At 41.7% G+C, this 26,475-nt stretch overlaps 1 protein-coding gene across 20 annotated transcripts in view; it reads left to right on the top strand.

The window, feature by feature from the left end:
* The window catches only part of DST (dystonin), a 493,789-nt gene that overhangs the window by 108,146 nt on the left and 359,168 nt on the right, over positions 1–26,475 (top strand). For 12 of the 20 annotated variants that reach the window (XM_049652833.1, XM_049652831.1, XM_049652828.1 and 9 more), the window contains exon 4: positions 16,110–16,317. In XM_049652833.1, the coding sequence (XP_049508790.1) occupies positions 16,110–16,317 (208 nt within the window). Of the gene's footprint in view, positions 1–15,762; positions 15,951–16,109; positions 16,318–22,583; positions 22,952–26,475 lie in introns of those variants that run through there. The other 8 variants (XM_049652840.1, XM_049652839.1, XM_049652837.1 and 5 more) reach the window with 5 other exon arrangements.

Raw genomic sequence — 26,475 nt, 5'->3', positions numbered from 1 at the left:
GGAACAGAATAGAGAGCTTATAAATAAACCTAAGCATATACAGTCAACTAATATTTTACAAGGGAGCCAAGAATACTAAGTGAAGATGGGGCACCTGGGTGTCTTACTTAGATGGTCAAGTGTCTGACTCTTGATCTCAGCTCAGGTCTTGATCTCAGAGTTGTGAGTTCGAGCCTGAACTGCATTGGACTCCATGCTGGGTGTGGAGCCTACTTAAAATACAGCAACAACAACAACAACAACAAACTCAGTGGAGAAAGGATAGTCTCTTTAATAAGTTGTGCTGGATATTTATATGTAAATTGGATATTTACATTTAAAGAATGAAACTGGACCCGTATCTTACACCATTCACAAAAATTAACTCAAAATGGATTAAAGATTTAAATGTAAGATGTGAAACAATGAAACTCCTGGAAGTAAACACAGGAAAAAAAACTCCTTGACATGGGTCTTGGTAATGATTTTTTGGATATGACACCTAAAGCACAAACAACAAAATAAAAATAATCAAGTGGGACTGCATCAAACTAGTAAGCTTCTGCACAGCAAAATAAACCATCAACAAAGTAAAAACAACTTATGGACTGGGAAAAACTATTTGCAGACCATATATCTCATAAGGAGTAAATATCCAAAACATGTAAATACTACAACTTAATTGCAAAATGAAACAACCTCCAATAACAAAAAACCTCCCCTAAAACTTGCCCCTCCAAAAAAACCCCTAACAACACAAAAATTAAAACCAAACCCCTCCCCCATATAGCCCAATTAAGAAACAGGCAAAGGATCTGAATTGACATTTCTCCAAAAAAGATATACAGAAGGCTAACAGGTACATGAAGAGATGCTCAACATCACTAGTCAGCAGAGAAATGCTAATTAAAACCACAATGAGATGTCACCTCAGGCCTGTTAGAATGGCCATCATCAAAAAGATAAGAGATGATAAATGCTGGTGTGGATGTGGAGGAAGGGAACACTTGGGTACTGTTAGTGGGATTGTAAATTGGTACAGCTGCTATGGAAAACAGTATGGGGGATCCTCAAAAAATTAAAAATACAACTACCATATGATCCAACAATTCTACTTCTGGGAATATATCCAAAAGTAATGAAAATAGTAACTCAAAAAAAAAAAAAGGCATCTGCACCTCTGTGTTCCTAGCAGTGCTATTTATAATAGCTAAGGCATCAAAATGAACTAAATGTCCACTGATGGATGAATGGATAAAGAAATTATGGTATGTAATGGAATATTATTCATCCATAAAAATGAGGAAATCCTACCATTTGTGACAACATGGATGGGCCTTGAAGGCATTATGCTAAGTGAAATAAGTCAGAGAAAAACAAATACTGTATGAACTCAGTTATATGTGGAATCTAAACACACACATAAACACCGCAAAAAACGCTAACTCAGGGGCGCCTGGGTGGCTTAGTTGGTTAAGCGTCTGAACTTGGCTCAGGTCATGATCTCACGGTTCGTGGGTTCGAGCCTCACATCAGGCTCACTAATGTCAGCCTGTCAGCACAGAGCCTAGAGCCTGCTTCAGATTCTGTATCTCCCTCTCTTTCTGCCCCTCCCTGCTCATGCTCTGTCTCCCTATGTCTCTCAAAAATGAAAAAAAAAAGTTAAAAAACAAAATTTAAGGGGCGCCTGGGTGGCTTGGTCAGTTGGGCGGCCGACTTCGGCTCAGGTCATGATCTCGCGGTCTGTGAATTCGAGCCCCACGTGGGGCTCTGGGCTGACAGCTCAGAGCCTGGAGCCTGTTTTGGATTCTGTGTCTCCCTCTCCCTCTGCCCCTCCCCTGTTCATGCTCTGTCTCTCTCTGTCTCAAAGATAAATAAACGTTAAAAAAAAAATTAAAAAGAAAACAAAAAACCCAAACTCAGAAAAATACATCAGGCTTATGGCTACCAGAGGTGGTAGGTGGAGGGAGGGGAAATTGGGAGGAAGATGGTCAAAAGTTGCAAATTTCAATTATAAGATAAATAAATACTAGGGATATAATATACAACATGATGACTATAGCTAACACTGCCATATGATATATAGAAAAGTTTAAGAAAGTAAATTCTATGAGTTCTTATCAGAAGGAGACAATTTCCTCCCCTTTATTCTTTTTTTCTTTTTATTGTATCTGCCTGAGTTTTTAAAAAATGTTTATTTATTTTTGAGAGAGAGAAATACACAGTGCAAGTATGGGAGGGCCCAGAGAGAGAGGGAGACACAGAATCTGAAGCAGGCTCCAGGCTCTGAGTTGTAAGCACAAAGCTGGACACGGGGCTCGAACTGCTGAAGTCCTGAGTTGGATGCTTAACTGACTGAGCCACCCAAATGGTCCTATTATATCTGTATGAGAAGATGGATGTTGAATCTATTGTGGTAGTCATTTCACACTATCTGATAATCAAAGCATCATGCTGTATGCCTTAAACATATACAGTGATGAATGTAAATTATTTCTCAATAATGCTGGAAATTTTTTTCAAGTCCTCAAAATGGTATACTTTTTGGTAATATAACTATAATCATTGCTATTCTAAGTACTCTTTACTTTGTTTTCATTTTATCTTTTCCTCTTAGAGTGAAATGCTGTAAGATATATTGAGTGTTATGTGCTAGGCAGGCATCATATTAGATGCTTTACATACATTATCTCATTTAAAAAAATTTTTTTTTCAACGTTTTTTATTTATTTTTGAGACAGAGAGAGACAGAGCATGAACGGGGGAGGGGCAGAGAGAGAGGGAGACACAGAATCGGAAACAGGCTCCAGGCTCCGAGCCATCAGCCCAGAGCCCGACGCGGGGCTCGAACTCACGGACCGTGAGATCGTGACCTGGCTGAAGTCGGACGCTTAACCGACTGCGCCACCCAGGCGCCCCACATTATCTCATTTTTAAAGAAATGTTTATTTATTTTTGAGAGAGAGCTAGAAAGCACATGTCTCAGTGCATGGGTGAGGGCAGAAAGAGAGGGACAGAGAGAATCCCAAGCTGGCTCTGTCCTGTCAGATGAGGAGCCTGATAATGGGGCTAGAACTCAGGAACCATGAGATCATGACCTGAGCTGAAACCAAGAGTTGTATACTTAACCAAGTGAGCCATCCAGACTCCCCCATTATCTCATTTTATACTGCCTAACATTAGTGAGGAAGATATGATTATCCACATTAAGAATCTGGGAAAGTTGGAGAAGTTAAATAACTTTCTAATGGTAGTATGGGTGGTGAATAGTAGAGTTGGAAGAACCATTGTAGCCTTCTGACCTGGCCTGATAAAAGTTCTGTATTGTTTTTCTTTCCATTAAAGTGTAAAATGTGAATTATACCATGTGTTTCTAGTTCCCTGAAATGCAGGAAAGGTGATTTATAAAACTCTGAGAAAGTAATATTGAAGCCAGTTGTATTACTTAGGGTTCTCCAGAGAAATGGAGCCAATAGGACAGATATACATACAGATTTATTCTAAGGAATTGACTCATGTGTTTGTGGGGCTGGCAAATCCAAAATCTGTAGGAGAGTTTGACAGGATAGAAATTCAGATAAGAGTTGATGTTACAGGCTGGAAACTCAGGCAAGTTTCCTGTGTTGTAGTCTTGAGGAAAATTCCTTCATTTACAGGAAACCTTAGTCTTTGCTCTTAGGGCCTACAACTGCATTGCTGAGGCTGACCCACATCCATGATCTGGCCAAGTTGATATATAAAATTAACCATCACACCAATAAACAATGATTTTCGCTGAACAGACTTTTGAAGAGACCTGGATTCCTCACTGCCAACTTTCCAGCTGGTTCCTGTGCTGTGGATACATACACAGGACCAGTGCAGGAGGAAATGAAGTAGGGCACAAGGGAACAGCTCTCTGTTTATTCCATAGTGTGCATGTGTTTCTGCTAGAATTCATCATAGTGTTTTCTGGATGTGGAGCAAGCAAGTGTATTCCCTTCTACTATGGTTCTAGAGCACTTCAAGGTAGCCTTAAAAAGAAAAATGATGCTGGAGGAAGAAGGAGGAGGAGGCAGCTGCTGTGGTGATCTTGTTGGTGGGCTGTGTGTGTGTGTGCATGCGTGAGAGAGAGAGAGAGAGAGAGAAAGGGGGGGGGAGAGAGACAGATAGATACTCAGGACATTTGTAGCCCTAGTTGACAGAGCTTCCTCTTTGATTCTGTACTCACATGAGAACCAGCTACTGAAGCTGAGCTACAAGCCAGTGGATCCATTCAACAGATAGTCATGAGGGGCCCACTCCCAAGAACTGGAATTCTAAAGTAAATATGAAACAGTCATGCTCATGCAGGGAGTGTGAATCTATAAACTCTGGTGTAAGATATATCACTTTCTCTCTCTCTTTCTTTTTTTCATCTCAACTTAGGTTTTGACTCCCATTCTCCCATTATGCTGGGTTGGATGGTCCTTGCTTCATCCATCTTGGAGTTGTGTTAATGTTCTGGGTTCTTAGAAGATGCCAAAGTGTCAATGAATAGGAAAGAATATTTGTGACTCTAGGTTATGCTGACATACTGCCTGTGATGTGGCTGCCCCTTTGGGCCCTTTAGGCTGTTTCTGGGTTACTCTCCGGACACAGGGATCTTTTGAAAGGTGCACCATAGGGTTGGTACCCCTAGACATACCAGGCAGCCATGTCTGTATGGTTTATCTTCTCAGATTCAAGAAGTCCCCTGCTCCAGGATCCACAGATGTTCCTTGTAGCCCAAGTGGGCCTCTTTTTAGGCTGGGGCAAGTCCTTTTCTCCAGAACTTTCTATCCTTTTCTATGCCCTAGTCTCAACAGCCACGTGTTCTTGCAGGCTGTTTCTGCTGCCTGCCCTGACACATAGCTTCCCCTAGGGATAAAGCAAAGAAGGGACAGGCCCAGATTACCTTCTGAAAGAGACATCTATTACAAAAAGAAGATGAAGTCTGAGGTAGCCCTTAGTGCAGATGTAGGGGCTTTGAACCATACAGTTGTTCCAGACGGATCTCAAGTGTTCTCAGAGTGGGATGTACAGTGCATCTTTGGGAAAGCCCAAATACTACTTAAGGGCAAATGGAATGTACTTGGCATTTATTCCCCAGAGGAGAGGCTGCAGTTGGACTGGACTGCCATCATCCAGCACGAAACATCCCAGCTGGGCAGAGTTTTCCACCAAGTCAGCTCAGAGGCATTGGGCCTCCTATGTTCAGTCAGTGATCCATGGTTCCAATCAGATGTGGCTTATGGTAGCAGGATCATTTTCACTTAACACACTGGGATCAAGCCCTGTTTTTCTCAGAAAGGGACAGTGGAAGTGCCAAGCACTTAAAATGTCATGTACTTGGTTTCAGTGCAATAGTAAGGCTCCTTTTTTAAATGAAAAAGTAATTTTTCCACTTAATTTAAGCAGTAACTATTTGAAGGGAGAGAATAACTCTGTAAAAGCTATTATCAAAAGCAATTTTCTGGGGCGCCTGGGTGGCGCAGTCGGTTAAGCGTCCGACTTCAGCCAGGTCACGATCTCGCGGTCCGTGAGTTTGAGCCCCGCGTCAGGCTCTGGGCTGATGGCTCGGAGCCTGGAGCCTGTTTCCGATTCTGTGTCTCCCTCTCTCTCTGCCCCTCCCCCGTTCATGCTCTGTCTCTCTCTGTCCCAAAAATAAATAAAAAAACGTTGAAAAAAAAAATTAAGAAAAAAAAAAGCAATTTTCTGAGATCTCATTAATGAAGACAGGTAATGAAAATGAAGGTATAAAGACATAACCCTGCTTATGTTTCTACAGGGAAGAATTAAATACCTATAATTGCTTTTTCTTTTAATACTAATGTGTTTGTCTAAGTTTTTGTTGTTGTTTCCAACAATGGAGACAATGAATTTAAAAGAAAAAAAGAGGAATGGAAAGATACAAGGACATCTCAAAGAACTGAAGTTTCAACAACCAAGGTTGGGATGGATAGGAAGGATAGATATGGGAACTACATGGACCTTGTGTGCTGAGAGCTGTTACTTACGTGACCTAATTCCAATAACTTCCAGTCTCTGTCTCTGTTTGTTGCTTCAGATTCCCTGAAATGACAAATCATGTTGGCTTAACTGGAGTTAGTCATATACCTCTGGATCATGCCAATGTGATTAGCTAACATCACTTAATGCTAAAATTTACTTAATGCTTTCTCCATGTTGGGCATTGCTATAAGCACTTCTCATGTATTATTTATTCTGCTTCAACAACCTTATGTCTTATGCACTGTTACATTTCCCATTTCTCAGATGAGAGAACCAAAGCCCAAAGAGGCCAAACAGTTTTCCCAAGGTCATATAGCTTTTACCCAGCATTCAGTCTTTGGTGTGATATGCACATATCTTGAACTTTATGACTAGTCAGCATAGATAGTAGTTGGGGTTTGGTCTTTGCAAATGTCCTGTGCTTATATCTTAGGGCCCCATATGTGTGATCATAGCCCACATCTTCTTTTTAACAGAAGCCAGAGTTCTGTACTGGCTGTTGAGAGTATTTGGAATCAAAACCTCTTCCATGACCTACACAAAGGTAGGAGAAACATTTGGTAGCAGATTTGACCATGGGGAGGGGCAGGAGCGAACAATAGTGGGAGTCAGCAGCAGTAGCAATGGGTGGGTGGTCCTGCCAAGTTCATGGAGATCATGAGTCAGCATTTACCAAGGCATATAGTTCACTGCCATTTCCTGGGCATTTGAAATGTTAACCAGAGTTTTTGGGAATGGAGCAGAATGAGATCAGCATTTGGATGTCAGCAGGAACATAGAGTCCTCTGTTTCTGTTTGACTCTAATTTAACTGAGATATTTTGATAACCCCTTCCTTTGTTTTGTCCCCTCTTTTCTGGTTTTCTTCTTATTGTTTTTTAAACTGCCATCCCCTTTCTAAAAAATTTTAAATGTTTATTTATTTTGAGAGACTGAAAGAGTGTGCACTAGCAGGGGAGGGGCAGAGAGAGAGAGAGAGAGAGAGAGAGAGAGAGAGAGAGAATCCCAAGAATCCCAATCCCAATCCCAAGAGAATCTGTGCTGATAGCGCAGAACCCAGTGTGGGGCTCAATCTCACAAACCATGAGAACATGGCCTGAGCCGAAATCAAGAGTTGGAGGCTTAAGCAACAGAGCCATCCAGGCACCCCTAAATGGTCATCCTCTTTTTATTGATTACCATCCCCTACTTTCCTCATCTCTGCGGTTTACTTTCTGAATGCAACAGTATCACCCATACTTTCATTTATGCCTTAATTTATGCTGGATCCTATGCCAGGCATCATAAGTAAATGAAGTGGGCCAGGTACGGACTGTGTCAGACTAGAAAGCACATGTCCTTTCTGAAAAGGGGAAATACTATTAGGCTCAAAGCTCCACATCTTTTTTTTTTTTTTCAACGTTTTTTTTTTTTTTTTTAATTTATTTTTGGGACAGAGAGAGACAGAGCATGAACGGGGGAGGGGCAGAGAGAGAGGGAGACACAGAATCGGAAACAGGCTCCAGGCTCTGAGCCATCAGCCCAGAGCCTGACGCGGGGCTCGAACTCACGGACCGCGAGATCGTGACCTGGCTGAAGTCGGACGCTTAACCGACTGCGCCACCCAGGCGCCCCATCCACATCTTAATTTTCTTATAAAACTCCCAGTTTTTAAATGTCTGTCATTAGTTTTAAAAAATGAGTAGGCCAGTCACAATGCATCTGTAGGATGGCTGTATCAGCAGTTGATAGTTTTGGATATGATACTGTTGGACGAACGAGGCAGGTACAAAATGCTTGCATCTCCATTGTGGCTTCTAAAGAGACTATAGATGCAGTAAACTGTTTCCTGACTCAGCATCTCTCTCCCAATTGACTTTATATTATTAATCATATCTTTATGTACACATATCTTTATGTATCTTTATGTACATTATCTTATGGAAGAGATATTTTTCAGCCTAACACATTAAGATGATAATATTTAAATATAAGTTGGCTATTTTATCACCTCTGCTCTGCCAGTTAGATTTTAAGCTCCTCCAAGGCAGGAGCCGATGTGTGCTTCAGACATATTTATTTTTAAGATTTTTATTTTTAAGTAATCTTTACACCCAACGTGGGGCGCAAACTCACAACCCTGAGATCAAGAGTTCTCCAGGAGCAATCAAGAGCAATGCTCCACTGGAGCAAGCCAGCCAGGTGCCCCCACTTAAGACATATTTTTAATTGATTGATATAAATAGGTAGCCATTTAAAATATAACATTATGTATTCTCTAGTTAAAGAGATGTTTTTGGCATTTGAGTTTGTCTTCCTAATGTGTTTCTGTTATGTGGGGCTATTTTCAGTGTTGCATTTGCTTTTTCTTTAGGCAAATTATTTGAAATGCCCTTTGTCAGTTTGGAAAGACTACCTACAGGTCCTCAAATGCAGACTGGTTTTGATGTCTCTATTTCTATAATTTTAATATGACCAAATTAAGCAGGACTTGCAAAAAAAGTCTGTGGTATTTTTAAAAGATTTTTATAATTTTAGAAAAATTTCATATTTTGATACCTAATATAATTTTTCTTTTATTTGTAATCCTTTTGGGGGGATGATTGGGGCAGTGTCAGAACACCTAGGACCAAAGACTCTTAGAGTTGGGAGAGACCAGAGTAAACTCAGTGTTTCCCTCAGCACAGACTTGGTCCCTTGCAGTAGGAAGGTGCTCAGTATCATACAAAGCAGTCTTTCCCAATTTTTTTTTTTGAACTTATAAAAAAAATTTATTTATTTATTTTTGGCGGGGGGGAGAGAGAGAGAGAGAGAGAGAGAGAGAGAGAGAATGGGAAAACACAAACAGGCGAGGGTCAGAGAGAGAGGGAGACAGAATCTGAAGCAGGCTTCAGGCTCTGAGCTGTCAGTGCGGAGCCTGATGTGGGGCTTGAATCCATGAACTGTGAGATTATGACCTGAGTCAAAGTCGGATGCTTAACCGACTGAGCCACCCAGGTGCTCCAAGTCCTTTCCACTTTTAAGGGTTGTTTATTTTTGTATGGTTTTTCTTTGTGAACTGACAACTGTCTCTGATCATTTCTGGCCTTTGGGCTTAGTACTGAGCATGGAACAAGTCTACTTATTTTGAGCTCCCCAAATAAATGGTAAGATCTCTGAGGGCTGTATGTTAAGATGTTCCTCCCAGTGCCTAAGACACATTTTAGGGCATTTAACAACACATGGTTGAGAGCACAGGCTTTGGGGTCAAAGGACCCAGATGGAAATCCTGGCTCTAATTTGTAATGATGGAATGACTGTGGATAAGTTACTCAACGTCTCCAAACATCTATTTCTTTCTTGGGTTGCAGTGAGTATTAAATAAGATATGAAAGAAAATGCTTAGTATTTTTCCTGACTATGGTCATTCAATAAATGATGTGTGTAGTTAGAACATGACGGTTATACTGAAAGGAAGGAAGTCTTGGAGAATGTTTTAGTACGAAGCCAAGACTGCCTAGAATCTCAGCCATACTCCTCCCAGAAATGAGTCTTTGATGCTTATCTTGTAGAGCTTCCTACACACTAGAGGAAAATGATGTGTGAGCTCAGTTTCCCCAGAAACATAATATCAAGGAACACTCTTTTTTTGTTTTTATTTTTTTTAACATTTATTCATTTTTTTGAGAGACAGAGCATGAGTTGGGGAGGGGCAGAGAGAGAGGGAGGCACAGAATCCCAAGCAGGCTCCAGGCTCTGAACTACAGCACAGAGCCCAACGTGGGGCTCGAACTCACGGACCATGAAATCATGACCTGAGCTGAACTCAGATGCTTAACCAACTAAGCCACCCAGGTGTCCCCCATGGAACACTTTTAATGCACAATCTTTCTAGGAAGAATTTGTGTTCTGAATTCCAGTGTTCTTCTTTCAGAGGCTGATGAACTCGCCCTGTCCACGTAAAAGAAACCTTTGACTTCCTTAACTCTTTGCCCAAAGCCTCCTCCATGGAGTGAGATCCAAGAGCCTTCTAGCTTCCCTTCCTTCTGACCTCTCTTTTCCCCTAACTCCACCTAGGCTCTTCTTCCCCTCTCAGTTAAGGGCTCCTGCAAATGTCCCCTAAAAGGAGAGAGCGGGAGATAGCTGATGTCTCATCAAACCAGAAGCTCCCTCCCTCTTACTGTTTAAAAGTGGTTTCCAGTTGGGAGACTAATTAAAAACTATTTATTTGATGAGATATACTGAATTGTTCAAATAGGTTTTAAAAAAATTTAAAACAAGCACATAGTCTCCACAGTTTATCATAATTCATTTGGTTTTCAAGGGTTTAAATACACTGTCTTGCATTTTCCTTAACTGTTTTCATCAACATCTGTTTATTTGTGGTAGAGATTGTTTTCTCTAGGATCTGTAATATCAGATAATGGGCCCTTGCTTTTTTGACTTGTTTCCCAATAAAAAACTAGCATACAAGTTGTTTTGGGCCTTACTATATATTTACCTAATCAATGGGATTTTAAACAAAATTAGATCTTCATGATTTTAATTTAATTTAATTAAATTTAATTTTATCATTATTATTTTTAATATGGGGCTTGAACTCATGATCCTGAGATTAAGACCTGAGCTGATATCAAGAGTCGGACGCTTAACCAACTGAGCCACCCATGTACCCCAGATCTTCACGTTTTTCAAGTTTTGATGTCTTTTATTTTGTTTATATAAAATTTTTTTTTAAATGTGATTTTGAACCAACTTTGTGTTCACTGGATTGTATATTAAACAAATACCAGTGAAGTCTCTTTTATATCCTTTCATCTAAAACTATACTTAGGACTAAGGCAAGCACATCACCTTTCTCTGGTGTCTTGTTGATTTAGGCTACTGCTTTGGTGCTTCTCAAAGTGTATATCAAGAAATACTATGAAAAATTACTGAGATGGACACTATCACTGTGTACTTGCAGTCCAGGGATCTCGATGTTGTGAGAATAGGCCTAGATTAAGCAACACTCAGAGAAACCGAGAAAGGTCTTACTTATGTGTCCACCCCTGTCCCCCACCCAACTCTTCATTTTGAAAATATTCAAATGTGTAGAAAAGTTGAAAGAGTAGTATTGTGAATACTTATTATTTTTTATGTTCATTTTTTTAGTGTATTTATTTTGAGAGAGAGAGAGAGAGAGAGAGAGAGAGAGAGAGAGAAAACGCCTGTGCATGAGCAGGGGAGGGACAGATAACCTGTTGGGCCATAACCTATTGCTATATTTACCAGTTCTCTCGTTTTTTTTTTTTTTTAAACAATTGAAAATAAGTGCAGACATCAAGAGTTTCTTCACCCTGGAAGATAAGGATAAAAGTGTCCCAGGATAAGGCACTTTCCTATACAATCACAATATCATTATCACATCTTAGAAAATAAACAATAATTTCCCAATATTATCTAATAAACAATCCATAATCCATGTTCAAATGTTCCCAATTGTCCCTAACATGTTCTTTTTAGCTTAAAACAAAAGTGTAGAATCTCATCAAGGTTCACAAATTTGTTAGTATGCTTCATTTATTTTTATTTTAATTTTATTTTAAAAATTTTTAATGTTTATTTTTATTTTTGAGAGATAGAGAGACATAGCATGAGCAGGGGAGGGGCAGAGAGAGGAGACACAGAATCCGAAGCAGGCTCCAGGCTCTGAGCTGTCAGCACAGAGCCCAACATGGGGCTCAAACCCATGAACCGTGAGATCATGACCTGAGCCGAAGTCAGACACTTGGCTCACTGAGCCACCCAGGCGCCCCTGCTGTATTTATTTTTAAATTTATAACATGCTCTGTTTGTTTGGTGTGTATATTTCTCAACATTGACCATTATGAAGAGTACAGAAGAGTTATTTTATAGAATGCCCCACAATCTAATTGTTTATGTGTTTTGGTTTTTAACCTTTTGGTAAACTTTTGGAAATATATTTGCAGAAGTGTGCATAAAATATAAGTATGCAGGTTTGTGGAAGTCACCTGTCCAGTCTCTGGGATCCTAAAAGTCTGGCTCTTTTACAAACCCTTATCTCTGCACTTGTTTCTCCACTGCATTTAGAGAATGCCTAGTGCAGAGACAACTTCCTGGCATTTTCCTGCGGATCAGGGTGCTAAGACTGGGCGGCTTCCAATTTAGGCAGTTCCATTGTACTTATCTCAGATCCCCCACCGGGGTTTCAATTAGAGAAGTTATTGTTTAGATCCCCTTCTAAAAATGTTGCATTCTCTAATTATCTTGGCTTTAAGACATTTGGGTTGTTTTTATACCATGTGAATGCACTGGCTGTTAGGAAAGTCATTTTAGAGTTTTGGTGATCTAATTCAATTGTTAAGACTGCCTTAATAACTAGGTTGTAATAAGACATAATACAGGGTGTTTAGATTTCTCACAACCTGGTGTTTTTGGTTAGAGACCCAACATCAGTCCTGAAGTGGTTCACAGTCCTTTATTTAAAACAAAAAAGGCCAAATGTTAAAAATATTATGACCCAGGCCAACTTTGTCTTTACCCTCCTACTTACCCTTTCTTCTTCTTCTGCACAGTCCACAGTGCTTTCCTATTTCTTTTGTACTCAACATGAATGCCAAATGGTGATGACAGACGATGGTGTAAATTGGGGTCCTTAACCTGGAGTCAGTGTGTCAGTGAACTCCATAAAATCATGTGCAAAGTTTGTGTATATTTGCCCATGTGTTCTGTTCTGGAGAGATGTTCCCATAGATTTCTTCAGCTTTTCAGGGGTGCCTGTGAGCCCCAAATGGTTAAAAACACTGGCTAACTAGTTACTTCTTCCCAGGGCCTTTGCTATTTTCTCTGACTCTAGGCATAGTAGCTTTCTCTTTAGTAATATTTTTGTGTACTTGTTTTGAATTTAAAAATTATAAGGAATAAAATTAAGTCCATTTATTTATAATATTGGTCAACATTCTGAGAAACCATTGTTTATACACTGGTAAATAGTTATCTATCTACCTATCTTCTGTTTACCAATTTATCAATCACCTATCTATCTATTTATCTATCCATCTACACACACACACACACACACACACACACACACACACACTTTTTAAAAGGAATCCTAGTGTAGATGGGTAACATTTTTGTTTAATTGCTGCAGTGTAGTTCATTAGTTCATTGTATGGATATACTGTAATTATCAAATTTCTTATTCATGGACACAGATTTAATAGGAATCAAACCTTAGGCAATAAGAGATAAGATCTTGGGGCTTTTGCTGGTCACAAGAGCCCTCTTCCTTTGTCTAATCCCTGCAAACTCCACATCAAATGTGAGGCTATGGATTTGGGGCCAGAAAACAGGTTAGCTTTTTCGAAAAGAAAACTGTATTCTTTTTTTTTTTTTTTAGTTTAATCATTTTATTTTGAGAGAGACAGAGAGAGAGAGAGAGTGTGTGCGCATGAGTTGGGGAGGGGCAGAGGAAGAGGGAGAAAGAGAATCCCAAGCAGGCTCCATGCTATCAGTGCAGAGCCCAATGCGGGGCTCAATCTCATGAACTGTGAGATCATGACCAGAGCCAAAATCAAGAGCTGAACGCTTAACTGACAGAGCCATCCAGGCACCCCAGGAACTGTATTCTTACACTCTTCCCTCCAGTCTCCAAGATACTGACATGAATCAAATCATTTCAAATCAATAAAGAATATAACAGTTTTATAGGATTGATTACCTTCAAAGCAGCTTCATTTAAATCCATTTTCAATTTTCAAGGTTCAAATGGGCCTAATTTTGTATAGTTTACTTACATTTTTAAAAGTGTTTATGGAAATTATTGTGTAAAAAACCCTGATATGTTCTTAAAATGCTTTTGTTATGTAGCTTGGGAGACTTTACCAAAGAGAAATATGCATGATTTCCCTTGGTCTGTGTATCTGTGTCTATATTTTCATATGATATATTGCTGAAAGAAGTGTTGCTGATGGTCTTTTCTTCCTTTTCTCTCTTATCTGTTTACCAGTGACACTACCAGATTAGAAGCTGCCCCAGTCAACACCCTTGGGTCCAGGGGTAGTAACTGTTCCCATCTGGCTACGTGTGATTAATGGTGTTTATGTCATGGCATAAATCACATTTTGCTGTTCAATCAGCTGAGACTCTGGCCATTAAAAAAAATTACTCTATCTACAAAAATCAATAACCAGTGGTTTTTGGAAAGGAGCAGTTCTTTAACAGTTACTCCCTAAGTCTGTCTGTAAAGATAAACAATCAAATTACTATAGTCAGTGAAATTGTGCGGGCAACAGCAAGAAATATAATCTCGCAGATAAGGGATGACCTTAAGTAAGGACAGGTAGGAAGCCATTTTAAGGAAGACAAAGCAACCAAAGAAACCCAATACCCTTTTGAAAGTCTTTAAGAATGTCACCCTTTTCCACAGATGTAGCCAATAACACGACATCAGAGAGTGCAAGATGAATTTTCAGAAAAGCATGGAAAATAAATTAGGTTGATAATGGCATTCTGTGACTGACTTAATACCCACTCACAACTCTCTGTGGACTCTAGCAACAATTTAGAAAATCAATTTTATTTATTTACCTCATGTTTGCCTCATACATTATTGCCATGAGGAAAACACACAAAAATCCAAATAAATAAATTAGCCAAGGTGATGACATTTCAGGTAAAATAAAATGGAGACCACTTCTTTGGGAAAGAATAGGGCGAAAGATAAATCTTAGACACTTGACTTGCTGGGAAATATTATGTGTACTTTTAAAATGGTGGTGTTGACCATGTGTAGCAACATGCCTGAATAGACAGAGGCAAGATTAATAGTCCTGATTCACTTGTAGTTTGCTTCACAGGCCGTGAGTGAGTGCTTTGGGATGTTGCTCACACAGCCTGTTTTGCTGCAGTCGCCACTGCTTTTGTGAGCAGCTCAGTGTTTTTGCTCAAATTGGAGTATGCCTCACTGATTCCGGTCTGCAACTTGCTTCTTAGGAGTCTGTGACTGCAAGATCCATTTCAGGAATTTGAGTTGCACCAGTTTGCCATCTTTACAACGAGCCTTACTTTTTTAGCAAGTGGAATTCTAAATGGGAAAGTACAGATTCCCCCTCGGTACTTTATTTATATCACTGTTCGCAGCACAGATAACATCCTTATTTCCACAGCAAGCCAGCAGCTCTCTAAATAATCACAAACCTACCTCAGTAAAGAAGGCAGGAATAATATTTCGTGCCTTTTCCCTGTGTGGAAGATAGAACCTTTTGATGCAAGATATGATCCTGCAGATTTGTTCCTGCTGGACGAAGGGAGGACTAACCTTCAGGCAAAGTGCTTTGGTAGAAGCATCCTGTTTCTCATTTCACTGTGTAATGACCAGGAGCTGAGAAGAGCTGTTTCCTGTCACTGAGCTGCATCATCCTCATTTACATTATTGGCAGCTGTTACTTTGCTAGAAGTTTAAAATATCTGAAGAACTCTCAACTGAGTTCAGATGTTTGTTTATTGGATCTGTCTTGGGCTTCTGAAAACAGTCTTTTGTGTTCTCCCCAGTCTTAAAAGCTCTTCTCAGAATCTGTCCTTCCTCCTCCTTGCCCCTTTCTGGGAACCTGCTTCAATCTCATGAAGAAAATTAAGTAAAGAGGACAAGGGGCTTACAACTCGTCAGAAAGGAGACTCCAGTTGTGAGGCGACTTGAAACGGAAAGGAATTGGGACTCAACATCCTGCATTTGTGCTTTGTTTTTGAAACTTCGAGTTAGTTGCATTAATGAATTCACCAGCAGTCTAGTAATGGAAAATGTTTCTCCTGTCCTGCTGGGGGAGCCAGATACTATAGATTTGTAACAGGAAGGCTGTTGATTCTGGCTTCATTGTTGGGCCAGTCATTTGTGAGCCGGTGGCCGGACGCAGGCCACACACTTCTGTGCAAATCTCCCATGTATTGGGACCGCCTGGGTTTTGTTTCTGCCGTCCGAGACACGGCCAAGAAAAGATGGTGAGCCCTGGGTTTCATTTCTTGTTTGTGTTTCCCCTCAGCATTGAGGATGGTGCAGGATGCCAGACTCAGTTTGGGGGCAGGGAGGGGACTGTTGAAAGCGATGAGCATATGTGAGTGTTTTGCTATTAATGCTTTTTTCTGTGTCATCCTCTGTAGAGTTCCGGGAACGCGTCCTATCGCTGCTCTATGTCTTCCTCTGCGGATTTTTCTGATGAAGATGATTTCAGCCAGAAATCTGGCTCGGCATCTCCAGCGCCGGGAGACACCTTACCCTGGAATTTGCCTAAACATGAGAGATCAAAAAGAAAGATTCACGGGGGCTCGGTGCTGGACCCCGCTGAGAGGGCAGTGCTTAGGATAGCAGGTAAGCGCATCCGGGGAGGGGATGGAGCCTAGAGAGAGTTTCGAAATTCACCCATCTACCCCCTGGGGCCGGGGCCGTAGCTGGGAGCTGCTGATGCACCGGCAGGCGTAGATTGGTGCTCTAGGTGGGGGAGGAGGATGACCATGTTTACTTTATGCCCGATTTATATCGAGAAAGCAGTTTGCCCAGCCTGCTGGTGACTAAGCTGTTTGGCCTTGTCTTTGGGTTGGATGAATTGATACCTTTGAAATGCAAGGGGATATTTACAGACATCTGCATTAAACTTTCCTATTTACACGATGTAGCTACTGTGACATTCTGAAAGTATTAACTTATGTGATTCCTAGTGTATTTGCTAGAAGCTGTGAGAAAGCTGCCTTCTTTTCCATTTTTGCCCAGGGACACTGAGCTACGCAGATTTAACTGGGGTAGATTCCTGGCTTTTGGTACCCAGGATTGTAGAGGGTACTTCAGCAACTTGGATGCCATTTTTTTTTTTTTTTTTTTTTTTAAATGTAGCATCTCTGTCAGCATCATGTGTCCATAGCAGCTTTCTGTCCCTGGTGCTTTTCAGGGCTTAGCCATCATGCATTCCTGATTAATTAATTTATGGGAGGTGCCAACATTTCTGTTCTGTTACCGGTGTTCCCTTGCATTGGCCGTAAAAGTCGAACCAGAAGGGGTGGCTTGTTTTACCCAGCTGAAAGCTGAGAACACTGAGGAAACCAGTCCTCCAACCTTGCAGTGCTAGTGTGGTTCTCTCTTCTGTGTTCTGTGCATGAGACTTGCTTCCTGGGGTGATTGTTCCTCAATTCCCTCAATAATTCCCTCTCTCTCTCTCTCTCTCTCTCTCTCTCTCTCTCTCTCTCTCTCAGAAATGGTATAAGTCTTTTGGGGCTCTTGCAAAGGCCAAAGGTCAGGTTTTTTCCAGAGCTAGTTTCTGCAGTCAGTGGATCTGGCCTTCTTTCCTTTCCACTCCTGGGTGGGGGTGCCCACCCAGTTTCTTTTGCCTCCCACTATAATACAAAGTTGGTACTCTATCTTCCTCTGAGGGGGCTGGTGGGAAATAGTCCAGATCCCAGCCACCACAGCAGCTGAGACTCCCCCTATGGTCCCCCCAGTGGGATTTTCTGATTACGGGAAAAACAAACAGCGCCCAGCCAGCCATTCTGTAGTCTGGGTTTCTGGGGCAACAGCCTTGAGCTTCTTCTGTCTGTTGTGAGATGCTGGCTGGTCTCTTCCAGGCCTTTGAGAGGAGGGGTGGAGCTGGGAAAGGGTAGGAGGAGGGAGGATCTAGGAGGGAGACTGTTCTGGAGCCAAGTGAGAGTGAGCAGGGGTGGCTTGGGGGAGCTGGGACAGACCTAGCTCTCACCGCCTTCCTCAAGTACTAAAAAATGTTTAGTCACTGAGGCCTGACTCCTTGTACCTCCCCTCTTTTCCCCCCACTACATGCAGGTCCGGGGCATGGAGAGGAGGAGATGGTGACTCCACCCTATCTTTGTGCAGAAAGGGAAGATAGGTGAAAAGAGGGTACTAAGAGAAGTTGTTGGGTCTTTGTGGAAAGCCTGGCCCATCAGAACAGGATACCTGTGTTCTGTGCATTTTTGTGGAAGGAAGAGGTGCTTTTGGCTCGAGGGTTTTGATAGTGGTGGCAGAAGTGGATATTTTGCTTTCATTAGTGCAGGAAGGGGTTATGGGAGCAGGACGGATCAGGTGTTTGTCAGGGGGAATGACATTATATAAGCTGAGGAAGACAACTAGGCAGGAAGTCAGGAGAAGTTGGGGAGACTGTCATTGTACCCTGCAGATGGGGAAGGAATGGAAGAATTGGCAGTTCTGGTGGGATGCAGTGGGCAAGTAGCTGCTGATGTTGGTAGACTGCAGACTCTTTGAGGGCAGGAGCCATGTCTTACTCGTAAAATGTTTGTTGAGTTATTTGTGGGGATTGCTGTGAAGTTAGTGGTTATTAATGCACTTGAGACTTCCAAGTTACATACTTAAAAAAATTTCTTTTAATGTTTATTTATTTTTGAGAGAGAGAGACAGAGTGTGAGCAGGGGAGGGGCAGAGAGAGGAGACAGAATCCGAAGCAGGCTCCAGGCTCTGAGCTGTTAGAACAGAGCCTGATGCAGGGCTCGAACCCATAGACCATGAGATCATGACCTGAGCTGAAGTCAGACACTCAACAGACTGAGCTACCCAGGTACCCCTCAAGTTACATACTTTTAAGATATTAATCAAAAACAAAACAAAATTATGAATAGAATAAGCAGCCCTACTATGGAAATGTGCTACTGTATTTAAAATAAATATTGGTAAGTTGCTGTTTTCTACACAAATCATAATAATCATACCTTGGGAGCAGAGACTTGGAGGCCGGTCTTCAAATATCTGTTTAATAATAATGTGGCTAAAATATGAAATTCAGATATATTATGTGTTAAATACACTGCTGATCACCCCCATGTGAAGATAAGATACTGCTGATCACCCCGTGTGAAGATAAGTGGAGGGAATTTGATGCTGTGGAGTTTGAAAACATACCATTAAAAGATTTTGACTCTTAACTTTATTAGACATTTTCACAGTCTGCCCAAAACTCACCCCGTCTTTGAAATTCATCCCTAGTAAGACATGGGATGAGGTTCAGAAATGGTATGAGGCTGTCAGTAGTGTTCATTACCTAGTAATAAAGGAGTTGAAAGTCCAATATTTTTATTTGTTTTTAAGGTCACAAAGATAGAATTGAACATGAAAATGCCTAGAGTCAAAAAGACCATATGGTCTGTGGGATACCTTAATTCATTCATATTTAATAAAAATTTGAGTCCTGGAATAAAATGAAGAAAAGCACATACTGTTGCCTCTAAGGAAGTTTTTGTTCAGTACGATAACTGGATGTGTTGTCAGATACAACACGGTGTGAGAGATTAGCTGTAATGACTATAAGTACCTAATATGAAACGAATCTAGAGGAGAGTCTAACTAGCTTGGACAGAGAGGGAAGGTTCCTGAGAGGCTTCTGGTGGTAAGTGCCACTTGAGGTGAGATTTGAAGAGCTTGATGGAAATAGGGGGAACGGGAACACCACTTCAGAGGGATGGTACCACAAGAACAAAGGTAGGGAGATGTGTTTAAATGGAAACTTTAAGGCAATCTAGAAATCAGAGTTAAGTGCTTAAGAAAAGTGGGAAAATATGATAAATGGAAACTTCAAGTAATATGCGTAGTAAAGCATGGAGTTTGGTAGGGAATAGCAGAAATTATAGAGGAGCTTGTGTGCAATGTTGAGGAGATTGGACTATTTGTGTTGTAAGGGGTGGGGGAATTCTTGGAAGATTTTTCAGCAGTGCAGTGACATAATCAGGTTCACATTTTGGAGAATCTTATTGGTGCTGGTGTCGCATGTCTGACACTTTATGATTTTAAAAGTGCTTTTGCACTTGTTGTAGTTCTCTTATTTTAAAATCTGAGACTGTATACCTTTCCTTTCTCTCACAGGGTCAATGTGAGAATAAGATGACGAAGTGTGAGGAATGGGGCTTTGTAATATCCATTGTATAAATGGCTTTTACATAAGAACAATATAGATCTGCTGTTCTTAGTTACAGGGTTCCCTGTAAGTTGGGTGTTTTAGTATTGAAGTGCCCATAAAGGTACATGGTTTGTTGGTGACAGTGCTGTTTTAAAATAGGGATTTTTGTCCCATGTAAATTCTTTGAAGTGGGAATTGAAGGATCTAAGCAGAGTTAGACTTTGGACTCAGGTAAACTTGGATTTTAATTCTCCCTCTATCATTAGTCAGTTGTATTTTCTTCAGCAATTTCCTGAATTTTTCTCAGCTCCATTTTCTTTATCAAAGGGGGTTATAGCTGTGGTGAGTAAATAAAGTAGTGAATGTAAAACCTTTTGTGAATTCCTGGGCACATGGCAAATGCTGTATAAATGAGTTTGTTGATGGCCAGATGCTCTTAGAAGCAGTTACTACATTATCTCATTTAGTCTCCCAACAACCTTATGAAGTAGGTATAATTATTTTCTCCATTTTCCAGTGCAGAAATCTGCTGAGAGAGGGAGAGACTCTTCCTAAGATTATACAACTAGGAAGCGGTGGATCTATGATCTGAATTTGAACATTCTTGACTCCAGAGGCCAGCCTCTTAACTGCTGTGCTTAACTGCTGCTTCCATATGGAATAGACTATTATTATTAGCAGGTTGACCCAATATTACCATTCCAAGCATGCATGGGGCAAAGGCTGTTTTTACAGAAAAGCCCAAATGCTGCTGCTGTTCATTTTGACTGGTTCCTTAAACAGAGAGTTAAAATCAATTAAGAGAGCACTGATTATATTCACAAAACGGAGTGCTACTGGGTTTCAGTCTTTGATGAAGACTCAGACTGTACCCTCAATGACCCTACTCATTGCGAAGGACACAAAACAGTTTTGAGAGATCTGTGTACCTGTATGGTCTATAAATGGAATGAGTCTCAGGGATCTAATTGCTAACTCTTTCATTTTAAGAAGGTGTCACAAATAACGCATGTGTATTGCTTCATGCACTAATGTGTACATAAACGCATACCAAGTTGCAAGAAAACTAGTGATCCTAAGTGCTTGGTGGGACATGGGCTCAAACTCAGATTATAAGCCAGTGGTCAGGGTAGAAAGGCGAGATACGGTTTTGCTTTGTTTGGAATAACAAAAGTAGGCCAGTTGCTCAGGAGAAGTAAAGATTTCCAGTTATAACTCAAATAAGTCTTTTTCGAGAGCATATAGTTTTTCAATTAGTACTCATTCCCATCTAAGAGTTAATGGAAAATGTTGCAGATTCGCAACACTGAAAGGGAAAGGAAAAAAATATCAAGGACAAAAGGTCAGTACATATGAAGGGAAGAAATAGGGAAGGAAGATGTGGGCAAAGGTGAAGCTGTCATAAGTCAGATGGTCAACAATGAGTTGATTTATCTATTAATAGTAGCTAACACGTATAAAGCCACAACTTTATAGGGTAGGCACTATTATCCCCCCATTTTACTGATGGAGAAGTTCTGAGAGGATAAGGAACTTGGCCGCGTCACACAGAAAGGAGGCAGGATGCCATCCAAGGCAGCCTGACTTCAATCAGTACTCTTAAACACATCCATTTACATGATCTGAGTACCCACTGGTTCCACCAATGGACCCTTAAAACTCACCACTTTAGTATATGACATGCCAAAGTTAAGAGAATTGTATCCATTTTACTCAAATTCAGTGGATACCAGTACTGTGTGGAATGAATAAAGGGTAGCGAGAAGAAGGGAGGGGACACAGTAGCCTGGGGGCGTTGTGAACTGACCTGGCTGTGGCCGCTTCCTAGGAGCCCAGCGGCAGATGCGCCGACAGGCTCTGGGGGGCGGAAGGGAGGGACCGAGGGCTGGTCCGCCGGCTGCGCAAGCGCAGTAGCTTCCAGGCTGTCAGGCCCTGACGCGCAGGGCCACCTGCAGAGGCCGCGCCGCCCCGCCCCCGAGATGTGCCCAGAGCAGGGACCCCCCCCCCCCCCCCGCCCGGCCCCGTCCCGTGCTGCTACCACTGAGTGACCTGAGTCTCTCTATGCCATAAGCTGGGTTGAAGTGTATTTTCCACTCTCCTCCGCGTCACCCCTTCCCCGGGGAGAACTGCAGACTGCTCAGCGAGGGGCAGAGGGGGTGGGGGGGGGGGTATCCTGCGCTCGTCAGTGACCGCGATCTGCGGCTTTGTTTCCCAGGCACCTGTTGTGGGTCCCAAATAGAAACCTCACCCTTGGGGATCCGGGCTGGCCGGCCAGTGTCCGGGGGTGGGCGTGCTTGGCAGCAAGACCGACCTAGGTGGGCGGGCCGGGGAGGGGGCCACGGGGCGCCCGGCGCTGCCTGGCAGGGAGGGGCCGAGCCGCGCCGGGGTCGGAGCCTAGCCAGCCCGGGCGCTGACCGCCGCGCTTGCCCCCTCCCTTCCGCCCTCCGCCCTCCCCCCTCCCTTTCTCCGGGGGCGCGGGCGAGTGTCTGCGGCGCGGCGGCCAGGAAATGCCGCAGATGCGCCGCGCAGCATCCCGGGCGGAGGCAGCGCGCCAGTCCTCTCGCACCGCCGCCGCGGCCTCGGCCCGGCCCGGAGCAGGCACCCATCGCAGGGCCAGGGTGGCGACCGCGTTGGCCGAAGAGGGTCCCGGCGCCTGCCGCCCTTCGCCTGTCCCCACCGTGCTCCAGGCTCCTCCGCGTGGTGTGGCGCTGCTTGTCGCCGCCCCCGGGCTTGCCGAGATTTGCTGCTGCTGAAACCTGAGAGGGACTCTGGCTCCCCGGAGCGGCGGCTTGGCACCCGCAGCCCGCCAGGGGGCCTGGGCGTTTCCTCTGCCGGCTCCGGCGCCCACCACCCCCTCGCGCCCCGGGCTCTGCGTCTCCGGCTTCAGTGCTCTCCACCAGCGTGCCGCTCCTTCCGCTTTTCCAGTTCCCTAGGCAGCGTCTTGCTGACTCCCGGGGTTAGGAGGGGGAAAGGGGAATTGGCCAGTCATCGCTTAGATAAACTTCGGCATGGCGGGGTACCTCTCGCCAGCTGCTTACCTGTACGTGGAGGAGCAGGAGTACCTCCAGGCCTATGAGGATGTCCTGGAGAGGTACAAAGGTATGTGGTGCCCGGTGCTTGGGCTGCGGGGCTTGGCACGCACCAGCCGGGTAACCGTTATCTTTGCTTAACCAGAGCCACTACGGCTTGGGCATAGGTAAACAGGTGTCTGGACCAGTCTTGGGAACGGACCAGGTCTTTTTGGAAGGGATTCAGTAACCCTGACTCACAGAAGGGTGGTGGGGTGGGCGATGGTCTGGAGACGCCCTTTGATAGGCTGTGGCGTGGGGGGAAGGGGTTTGGGTTCTGAGCACATTGCATTTTTCTTTCCCTTGTAAAAGCTGTTAAGTACTATGCATAATCATAATTCTTCCTGGGAGGGTGGGTACTGATTAATTCTCCATAGAATTACTAAGGCATTGCTGCTCTTGCTTTGCATGGGGTATTGGTTAACCCTATACAAAAGGTTCTGGGGTTCTTAAATAGATGGGCTGTTTCACCATTGAGTGCATCACCAAATCATTTTTCTTAGAACGATTTTATTTGAAAAAAGTTTATGGTTTGTGACTATATACCTGTTCTTATGTGTCATAAAAATTATTTGATTGTGATGGATGAAAGACTTAAGTCAGCGACTCTTGTAAATTTAAATATAAAGCAATATATTTTGAGATTTTTTTTTTGCCTATACTTTATGTTGGGGAAATTCTGTGCCAACCTGATAAATTTTTCATATTTTAGTATTGTTTACTTCAATCTTAAAGTGCACCATCTCCTCTTAAAGGGTCTTTTTGTCTCTGGAAATCATTTTTCAGTGCGTACAGAGACACAGTAAGGAGACTGAAACACTGCACACCCAAGGCTAGCTCACAGAGTCTTAATATATTAATAGTGAATAGTGGTCTGATTCATATCTTGGATTCAAATGGCTTTAGATCTTTCGAATATTGGCTTTGGGCTCAATTTCGGTAATTTGAATGGGCATTATATGGTTAAAAATGGCCCGCATTAATAGTTTTCTATTAGTAGAAAGTAGAAATATAAAATACTGAATTAAATAATTAAATTCCAAATCTCCAAAAATCTCAAAACCCACCCAGTAATATGTTTTATCTCTTTCTAGAATGTGTTTTATTATTGACATTCTTTTAATCCACGTAGAATTTTGTAAACAGCACAATCAGAATTCCTTTGTGCCAAGACTCTATTGTGTATAATACTGCCACTGAGCAAATGCAGTGGTATTTTAGGCGAAAGCACATTGGTAGCATTTATGTCTGTGTACGTGTGTAATATTCTCATGTTTATGTCTTTCTTAATCAGTTGTCTCCAGAACGTTAAAAATGAGAAACATTGCAATATAGACTAGTAAACCTTATTGAAGACACACACCTGTGCTCTTTAAAATCCCAAAGAAAAAAGTTGGAAAGTTCTAAAGCATATACATTTTATACTTTCGAAAAAAATTATAGCCATATGAATTTTTGTCTCATCGAGTTTTGCCTCAGTGATACGTGGCTGTTTTCAGGTGACTTTGAAAACAGTAACTGAAGTGCTGATTAGACTTGTCTTGCAGAAGCAGACATTATTGAAAAGCTTGTTTCTATTTGCCTTTGGAAATAAAAGAAAATTAAAGATCTGAAGGCTATTGCAGTTTTCATGACACTTCATTTTAATTATGACCTAATGATCAGTATTGCACTTAGGCATACACTTTTTCAAACACGTCCAAAATTTCACAGAAAAAAGTGAGGATTGTTTCCTTCATTTTCTTTGTGGTTTTAAAATGCTTAGGTCATCAATTTGTACTTGGCTTTATAGATGTCCTATGTTTCATTTAGTTTTGTAAAGGAAAGTAAGAGTATTGGTTAGTGTATCATATGAAGGACTGGAGACCTGGAAAACTCATTGTTTCCCAATGTGTTTTGAAGCCAGTTATGATTTCCCATCAGTATCCAATACGATGACTTCACTATAGTGCTTATGATCCCAATGACTTGCTGTGGGGGCTGATCTAATCAGGAAAGAATTGTAGGCTTTGAATAGGGAGTGTCAGTTCACTAAACTTTCAAAGTACGGTTGCTCATTTTCTGAAATCATGCATTGTTCAAACATCTCGCATTCCCATTTGAACTTAAGAGAGGTTATTTTGACTTTTATTTCTGACAAAGTTCCTTGGTTACAGAATGAGTTTGCATTCAGCTAGTGTATTATCAGGTTGCCAAGTTATCATATGCCCCAGCTGTTGAATAGGGTAAGTGGTGGAGTCAGCTGGAACAAATTCAAAATTTGTCTGTTGTCAGAAACGTAGAGTTGTAATAATCTATACTGTCAGCAATTATGAGTACTGGGTTTAGGAGCTGAGAGTTTTGTCAGGCTTAGTCCTCAGATGGCCTTGCAAGGACTTCCAACCTAGTCCTTTGTAGAAAACCCAGTAGTGGCAAGTGAGTGAGCCCTAATTACTTACGGTGTGGCCTATTCTAGTGTCTTGCTTTGGTCCGTTACTTCTGAGTAAAAATAGGCAACTGTTTGCTGAATTAGAATAACACAGAGCTATTTGCTGCAGAGAGGAGTGCAGTGCTCTGATTCATATTGTAGTCCTCTTATAAAACATACAGTCAGAATATTCAGGGTATCCAATTAAAAAAACATCACATTACTTCAGCTAACAGCACAGTCAGGGGGAGTAAAGGCATTTATTTACAAATAAAAAATATTTACTTATTGTTTATGCTAGAAATTGCCCATGTCAGTGGCTTTCTTTAATATTTATTAGCTTATCTACTGTGTTTACCATGTAATACAAAACATGTTGAGTAGCTTAGCATAAAAGGACAGAATAATCCCTCTTGGTTTTTTTTTTCTGGTCAGTGTAAGGAAACTAACCTGTATACTATTATACTTAATTATATGTTTTTATATTATTAATACTAATTAGCTGTCACTTTAATCCGTGAAATTCTGCTAGGTAGCTCTGTCATTGGAAGCTTTAACTTTCTCAGTGTTGTTACTTTTTGAAAAGGATGTTAAATGTGAAAAATGACATCATTAATAAGAACCCAGCAAATCTTATTTTATACAGTTTAGACTTAAAAAGAAGGTAGTTTATTTTGGTGCAGCCAAATGAATGTCTTCCCATTGATCTGGAAATTAATCAATTATCCCCACACAACTGTAAAAAAATGTTTCACTATCATTCTCTTTGAAAACTGCATGCCAGATTTGTTACTTGTAAAAATCGTCTTTGATTACTTAGGAAAAAAAGGAAAAAAATTTTGTTTTTCGTGAAAACTTTGAGTAATTGCTTCAGTCCCTTCTCTCAGGGCTATGTAATTCTGCTTATGTGCTTGGTGACTGAGAATCACTGCACCTGTAGTTTTCATTTCAAGTTCAGTTTTATGGCCTGCATAGATGTGTGGTTGGCAAAAATCCTGTCCTTTTGCTGTGTAAACTACTCTGGTGCCATCTGATTTGAAAGTTGGAGTGTAAAGGTTTCCAGGAACTTTCCTGCCCTTCATATTGTGTAGTCTTTGATGATCTTGCTCAGTGGTTTTCACTTGGATTCCAGGATGCTGCAAAAACTT

This window comes from Panthera uncia (genome assembly GCF_023721935.1).
Source record: "Panthera uncia isolate 11264 chromosome B2 unlocalized genomic scaffold, Puncia_PCG_1.0 HiC_scaffold_24, whole genome shotgun sequence".
Lineage (NCBI taxonomy): Eukaryota > Metazoa > Chordata > Mammalia > Carnivora > Felidae > Panthera > Panthera uncia.
This window is presented reverse-complemented; position numbering and strand designations above follow the sequence as displayed.